Source organism: Phyllobates terribilis, unplaced genomic scaffold, assembly GCF_046119375.1.
Source record: "Phyllobates terribilis strain yellow unplaced genomic scaffold, ASM4611937v1 Scaffold_3__8_contigs__length_932513732, whole genome shotgun sequence".
Classification (NCBI taxonomy): domain Eukaryota; kingdom Metazoa; phylum Chordata; class Amphibia; order Anura; family Dendrobatidae; genus Phyllobates; species Phyllobates terribilis.
This window is the reverse complement of record NW_027362763.1, coordinates 853,729,975-853,738,239: the sequence shown is the minus strand read 5'-3', so window position 1 is coordinate 853,738,239 and position 8,265 is coordinate 853,729,975. Positions and strand designations below refer to the sequence as shown.

The window sequence follows — 8,265 nt, the reverse complement described above, 5'->3', positions numbered from 1 at the left end:
CTCGCCCAGCTGCAATCAATGCTGCTGTAGTGAGTCTCCTTCAAATGCCTGCTGGTCTGTTTGGGAAGTGTCGGTGAAAGCATTTCATACAGACTTACAGAGCGGATCGTGGTATTTGGAGTTTCTGAGATAAGTGTATTTGGAGTGGTTTTTCCCTTCCTCGCTTTATCATTTATCTCCTTTCCCGTTGGTGTTCCCTCTGTTGTAGTTGTGTAGTTTTTGTATGCAAGGTGGTTTTGGTTTTTCCCTTGTACTGTCTCGTTCGTCTAAGTACTGTGTGTGGGCATATTATTACTTGTCCTCTTTTGTTGTGATCGGGGTCCTTCTCAGGACTAGATTACTTAGGTGCAGGGATCCTCAGGAGGTAGGGGTTACGCTGGCGGCCTGGACCTCTGTACCTTTAACAGTACCTCCAGGTTGAGGGATTAGTCAGGGCCCCAGCTTAGGGTCAGCTTAGGCCCCCTACCTCCAGTATACAGAGACAGCGTGACATTTTCACCGACCCACTTAGTTTTTCTCCAGCTACCATGGATCCAGTAGCCGGTCTAGCTCGGCAGTTGCAGAGTTTGTCCATGGAGCTGGCGGACGTTAGGTCCAAGGTTTTGCATCCTCAGGAGCAAGCCGGACCAGAACCTAAAGTAGCTCTCCCTGACAGGTTCACTGGGGGGCGGGACAAGTTTTTTGTTTTCCGGGAGGCATGCAAATTGTACTTTCGGCTGCGGCCTCGGTCATCGGGGAGTGAAGAACAAAGGGTGGGAATTGTCATCTCGCTCCTACAAGGGGACCCACAATCTTGGGCGTTCTCTCTTCCCCCGGGCTCCCCGGCTCTCCAGTCAGTGGATAGGTTTTTCGCTGCTCTGGGACTCGTATATGATGACCCAGATCGGATCTCCCTTGCTGAGTCTAAGTTACGTAGGATCCAGCAGGGAGATCGTCCGGCGGAGGAATTCTGTTCGGAGTTCCGTAGGTGGGCCACGGACACCCAGTGGAATGACCCGGCTCTTAGGAGCCAGTTTTGTCAAGGTTTATCCGACAAATTACAGGATGTGTTGGCACAGTATGACTCTCCCGCGTCACTGGAAGCCGCTATGGCCCTGGCTATTCGCGTTGACAGACGGCTTCGGGAGAGGTGCGGGATAACTCGACCCCCTGTGATGACTCCACCTCCTACAAGGTCCCCTCATATGGTGGTTCCCCTGGTCAGTCCAGAGGAGCCTATGCAATTAGGAGGGACATCATTTCGGGGGAGGGGACCGGTGGTGCGCCATAAGACAGGAAGGTGTTTCTTCTGCGGGAGAAAGGGACATTTTATTGGGGGGTGTCCATCCCGTCACTTGCAGAGTGAAGAGTCGTCGGAAAACTGTTGATCCCAGGTTGTGTGGTGGACGGCAATCTGGGAGTAGGTATTTCGTCCCTAGGTTCGTCTCAGTTTCTCGTACCGGCGGAGGTGGTGGTGGGTACGAGAACTGAGAGGATATCTGTTCTTCTGGATAGTGGGGCCGGGGCTAATCTGGTTGATGCTCGGTTTGCCCGGGTTCAAGGTATGCGATTGAGTGAGTTGGCTAAACCCATCCCCATATTCTCGATCGATGCCAGGCCTCTCGGTCAGGGAAGTTTTTTGCAAGCTGTGCATGACGTAAAACTTCAAGTGGGGGCGATACATAAAGAACTGTTGTCTTGCTACGTGTTGGAGGGTCTTCCCACTCCTATAGTGTTGGGCCTTCCTTGGTTAACTAAGCATAACCCGGTTATTAATTGGCAAACCAGAGAGATAAGCCAATGGAGTAAATTCTGTAATAAAAACTGCATGAACACGGTCATCGGTGCGGTTACTCCTTGGGTCTTACCTCCATTTCTGGCGGACTTTGAGGATGTATTCTCGGAGAAAGGGTGTCACGAACTACCTCCTCATCGCGAGTATGACTGTTCTGTAAATCTGCTCCCTGAGGCCAAGTTACCTAAAGCTAGGTTGTATAACCTTTCTGGTCCTGAGAGGCAGGCCATGAAGGATTATATTTCAGAAAGTCTGGCTAAGGGGCATATTAGACCTTCATCTTCACCGGTGGCTGCGGGGTTCTTCTTTGTTAAGAAGAAAGATGGAGGCCTACGCCCTTGCCTGGATTTCCGTGAACTTAATCGGATTACGGTCCGAGATCCGTATCCACTCCCACTTATTCCCGATCTCTTTAATCAGATCGTGGGCGCCAAATGGTTCTCTAAGTTGGATCTCAGGGGGGCGTACAATCTGATTAGGATGAAGGAGGGGGATGAGTGGAAGACGGCGTTTAACACTGCGGAGGGGCATTATGAGAACCTTGTCATGCCATTCGGTCTGACTAATGCCCCGGCGGTGTTCCAACACTTTGTTAATGACATTTTTCGCCGCCTGGTGGGACAGTTTGTTGTCATATATCTGGATGATATCTTAATTTACTCGCCGGATCTGGTGTCTCATCAGGAGCACGTTAGGCAGGTGTTACAGATCTTGCGGGATAATAAACTGTATGCCAAATGGGAAAAGTGTGTGTTCGCCGTACAGGAACTCCAGTTTTTAGGCTTCCTGGTTTCAGCGTCCGGTTTTCGTATGGACCCTGGGAAAGTGCGGGCAGTTCTTGAGTGGGATCGGCCAGAGAATCTTAAGGCACTACAACGTTTCCTGGGGTTTGCTAATTATTATCGGAAGTTCATTCGTAATTTCTCGTCCATGGTTAAGCCTCTCACAGACATGACTAAAAAGGGGACGGATTTTTCTAGGTGGTCTGACAAGGCTTGTCAAGCATTCTCCTGCTTGAAAAAATGTTTTGCCTCGGCACCCATACTCATTCAACCTGATGCGTCACAGCCATTCATTGTAGAGGTAGACGCTTCTGAGGTAGGGGTGGGAGCAGTATTGTCACAAGGTTCGTCCCCTGGTAAGTGGCATCCGTGCGCCTTTTTCTCTAAAAAATTGTCGTCCGCTGAGAGGAATTACGATGTCGGCAATAGGGAACTCTTGGCCATTAAGTTAGCTTTTGAGGAGTGGCGCCATTTTTTGGAGGGGGCAGTCCATCCGGTCACCGTCATCACCGATCACAAGAACCTGCTATATCTGGAGTCCGCGAAACGTCTGAATCCCAGACAAGCTAGGTGGTCATTGTTTTTTACCAGGTTTAATTTTGTCGTTACATATCGTCCTGGGTCAAAAAATGTAAAGGCGGATGCCTTATCTCGCAGTTTCCCTGGGGCCGGGAATACGGACGACCCGATTCCTATCCTTCAGGAGGGGGTGGTGGTTTCGGCAGCATGCTCTGAGCTGGAGGAGGAGGTATTGGAGGCTCAGGGGGACGCCCCTGTTGGACCTCCGGGGAGACTGTTTGTTCCAGATCAGTTGCGACAAAAGGTGATCGAGGCACACCATAACTCAGTTTTGGCAGGACACCCGGGGAGTAAAGCAACTGTGGATCTCCTCTCGCGTCGGTTTTGGTGGCCTAACTTACATAAGGAGGTGGTAACTTTTGTCGCGTCCTGTGGGGTTTGTGCGCGCTCTAAGACCTCACATACCCGTCCGTCTGGGGCCCTCTTACCTTTGAAGATCCCGGAGCGTCCTTGGACTCATCTGTCTATGGACTTTATTACGGACCTCCCTCCGTCTTCGGGTAAAACGGTCATACTCGTTGTAGTGGACAGGTTCAGCAAGATGGCACATTTTATCGCTCTTCCGGCTCTCCCTAATGCTAAAACTCTTGCGCAGGTGTTCATTGGGGAGATTGTGAGGCTTCACGGGGTACCCTCCGATGTGGTGTCTGATCGGGGGTCTCAGTTTGTGTCCAAGTTCTGGAAGGCGTTTTGTGCACGGCGGGGGATGCATTTGTCATTCTCATCGGCTTTTCACCCTCAGACCAATGGTCAGACGGAACGTATGAACCAGAGCTTGGAGACATATCTCCGGTGTTTTGTGTCAGAGAACCAGGAGGACTGGGCTTCTTTCTTACCTCTGGCAGAGTTTGCTCTTAATAATAGGCGGAGCGAGTCCACTGGTAAGTCCCCGTTTTTTGGGGCATATGGTTTTCACCCCCAGTTTTGTACTTTCAGTAGGGGGGGCTCTTCGGGGGTTCCTGAGGAGGAACGATTTTCCTCATCACTCGCTTCAGTATGGAGAGGGGTGCTGAAGAATCTGAATACTATGGGGAACCGATACAAACGTATGGCTGATAGGAGGAGAGTGTCTGGTCCGGACCTAAGTGTGAACGATCTGGTATGGTTGTCTACCAGGAATATTAAACTTAAGGTTCCCTCCTGGAAACTGGGTCCCAGGTTCATCGGGCCGTACAGAATCAGTTCTATTATTAATCCGGTGGCATTCCGTCTTGACCTCCCCCCCTACGTTTAAAATTCACAACGTGTTCCACAGATCGTTGCTTAAGAGGTATGTGGCGCCGGTGGTACCGTCACCTTTACCTCCCCCTCCAGTGGTGGTCAATGGTAACTTGGAGTTCCAGGTATCAAGGGTCATCGATTCACGTTTTAATCGCCGGTCCCTTCAGTACCTGGTTCATTGGAAAGGGTATGGTCCTGAGGAGAGGATGTGGGTTCCTGCGTCGGATATTAACGCAGACCGATTAGTTCGGGCCTTCCACACGACTCACCCGGATAAACCTGGCCCTGAGGGTCCGGAGGCCCCTCGTAGAAGGGGGGGTACTGTCACGGGTGTGTCGCCACGAAGATCGTCACGATTACACAGCCTGACTTCTCGCAGCTGACTTTTTGGTGCTTTGTGTTTTCAGCAGTGAGGGAGTTAATTCTCTCTCTCTCTGTGCTAGACGAGGTCCAGCCTCGCCCAGCTGCAATCAATGCTGCTGTAGTGAGTCTCCTTCAAATGCCTGCTGGTCTGTTTGGGAAGTGTCGGTGAAAGCATTTCATACAGACTTACAGAGCGGATCGTGGTATTTGGAGTTTCTGAGATAAGTGTATTTGGAGTGGTTTTTCCCTTCCTCGCTTTATCATTTATCTCCTTTCCCGTTGGTGTTCCCTCTGTTGTAGTTGTGTAGTTTTTGTATGCAAGGTGGTTTTGGTTTTTCCCTTGTACTGTCTCGTTCGTCTAAGTACTGTGTGTGGGCATATTATTACTTGTCCTCTTTTGTTGTGATCGGGGTCCTTCTCAGGACTAGATTACTTAGGTGCAGGGATCCTCAGGAGGTAGGGGTTACGCTGGCGGCCTGGACCTCTGTACCTTTAATAGTACCTCCAGGTTGAGGGATTAGTCAGGGCCCCAGCTTAGGGTCAGCTTAGGCCCCCTACCTCCAGTATACAGAGACAGCGTGACAGATAATTACTTCACGTGATCTAGATTCTATGCTTCTCTTAATTCATCCCAGAACTGTCTTTGCCTTTTTTGCTGCTGCATCACACTGTTGATGCATGTGCAGTCTGTGATCTATTAACACCCAAATGTTTTTCACACGTGCTGTTGCTTAGTTCTAGTCCTCCCATTCTGTAGATGTAATTTTCGTTTTTCTTACCCAGATGTAGAATGTTGCATGTCTCCCTGTTCAATACCATTCTATTAGTCGCTGCCCATTGTTGAAGCTTATCTAGATACTTGTGAATCCTTACTCTGTCTTCTCTAGTGTTAGCTATCCTTCCTAGCTTTGCATCAAAAAGCAAAACATTGGAGTGCTTCTATAAATCAGCCTTTGTACGTAGGTCTCCACTAGTGTTCAGCGAGTATGTTCTGTCCGAGTACGCTCGGGCTGAGCTCTGAGTATTTATAGCTGCTCGGTGATATGGTTGAATCGCTCCCGTGTGCATGATTTGCAACGGTTTGACAGCTTTATTACATGTGAGGAATGTGTAAGAAACAGACATTCCTCACATGTAATAAAACTGTCAAACAGTAGCAAATCATGCACACTGGAGTGATTTAACCTCATCACCGAGCAGCTGTAAATACTCGGAGCTCGGGCCGAGCATACTCGGCGAAAGGGTTAATAGAACATACTCGCTCAACACTAGTCTCCACTATATCAAACTTTTGTTGAATAGAATACAGCATACGTTGAACACACTCACACAACAACACTATTGCCCTCCACAAAGCTACCACCGGTCTGGCAGAGGGGGTTAGAAGGGAACATGGATGGAATCATTCATTTCTTTCACTGCTCTGGTAAAATCAGAGGTGACTGGTTCCTATGGACAACAAAGCCAGTTTTGATGAGTAAGAGCCAATAAGTGTTATCCTGCACAACCTGCATAAAGGAAACATGCCTCTTTTTTTGTGGCCCATCCTGTGTAATCAGTACTGTGAAGAATGGTCTACAATTGTTCAATCAGAAGTTAGAACATCCCAAACTGTAATGTAGTAATTAACTCTTTAATTCTCAGAGTCTCTAACAAAATACAAACATAATTCATAGAAAATCTTCTTGTAGCACTTCTAGCAAATACATTTCCTTGTACAGTATTTAAGTGTCCAACAGTTATTCCATATAGTAAATCTTTATCACTATTGTTTAAAATAGCTAACGCGAAAAACAAAGGCTTGGAGTTGGGTCTAGCTACATTTTATAGTGTATTAAACCGCCTGCCCAGTTTGACAATTTCAAGTAGATTAATCTTTAACACTATTATCAAAAATTGGACAAACATTTTTAATGCCTTTTGAAACATTCTATAGCTGCAGGAAATTTGAAATACATTGGTTAAATATTTATTGTGAAATTATTGTTATATGTAAAATGCACTTTAAAAGAAAATGGGGTAAGAGCGGTGGCAGGTTTTGCCCACATAGTCCTATTTCTGATGCCCTTTGAGGAAAATCCTGGTGTGGCTTCAAAACTAAGAATTATAAATCCCTCCTATATGCTTTCCCTGTTTTATGGATCCACTGCTGGCATTGGCTTAAAAACTGTATCATAAGCTGCACTTGTGTGAATTTAGGTTGACTGAATAGTCCAGTATTATTGGGGTGAACAGAAGATCAAAAGAAAAAGTGACCACAACAAGTGGTCAATACAGCACAAGCAGATTATCCAAATTGTAGAAAAATAATCTGGAAAAGAACATAATAGGAAAAGCTTGTAGTTCAGTATTTTTGGCTACAAAGGTTTGCAGAACCTGGCAATTTCAGCCAATGATCTAATCCGTGTAAGTGGCTCCTGAATGTCAGGATAACAACACGGGTTAGAGCATGTGGTTTTCAACATGTAGATAAGCTGCTTCCAGACACATCTCTCTATCGAAATAAGCATGTATTTGTGTTCAACAGCTTTATCAAGTGTATAGTATGTATGTGATATAAAAAATATTTTAACAGTTTTTCTTCTGCAGCCTGTCTGTATTACAATACACTGCAAGCTGCTCAATTCCATGTAGATTCAAACCAGAAAGAGAATTCCCTTTGTCAGGTCAGTCTCCGCTCCTTCTCACTCCAGAGCGCTCATCCAGGCTCAAATTCGATTTTAGATTGGAGCTAAGATGAGAATTTAGGAGAGGAAACCTCTATCAGGACTGAATCTGATTGGAACTGAGCAGCTTGCAGTAGATTGTAATACATGCAGGCTGAAGAAACAAATAATTTAATAAAAAGTTTCAATAAAAAAAGATATATATTTTCTATTGGCATCTAATTTAATCAAGCAATCCATGAACCTGTAATCACTGTGGCCATCTTGGATGCCAGCAGTATTTGCAGATTACAAGCACTTATGATTAACCACAAATAACTATTATATTTAAGCTTCTCAATTTGAAATTATAACTTTTCCATCTCAGTTGGGTTGAATGAAGCATAAAAAACCACCAATGTAAATGAATGCACCCACACTAAAATACATGCAGTAACAAGATGTACTCAGGGATGCATCCCAATAAAAAGTCATTTTAGAACCTCAAAGATAACAAAGTTATTAAAAATGAGTTCCAGTAGAAAATAACCATCTGCAAATAATCCGGTTTTCAGGTACAACAAATCTCTGAGCAGCATTTGGTAAAGTCCACGTACAGTTTACTTAGCGTGAAAAGTTCTGTTATTTCTCAGAGTCATAGCTAAGAATAGGGCCAAGCCATTTTTCAACTTCTTCCACTGACAAATGTTTCCTGTGTGAATAATCTTCAACCTAAAACAAAAAGAATATATATGATTGTTCGAGAATTAAATAGTGTTAATTTGAAACTAGCTATTCCCTAGTTGTCAAGAGGAAGAAATGCTTGTGAATATGAGGACCAACCTCTATTAATTGGGAATTCCTTAACAGAATGTTTGAATTTTTTTCTTACAAAGCGTCA

General features: G+C 45.8%; 1 protein-coding gene across 2 annotated transcripts in view; it reads right to left on the bottom strand.

Moving 5' to 3' along the window:
* Positions 1 to 5,973: 5,973 nt before the first annotated feature.
* MTR (5-methyltetrahydrofolate-homocysteine methyltransferase) overlaps positions 5,974 to 8,265 on the bottom strand; it is a 95,099-nt gene continuing 92,807 nt past the window's right edge. For both annotated transcript variants that reach the window (XM_073672544.1, XM_073672545.1), the window contains exon 33: positions 5,974 to 8,096. In XM_073672544.1, coding sequence (XP_073528645.1) covers positions 8,007 to 8,096 — 90 coding nt within the window. In that variant the 3' untranslated portion in view covers positions 5,974 to 8,006. The remainder of the gene's footprint in view (positions 8,097 to 8,265) is intronic.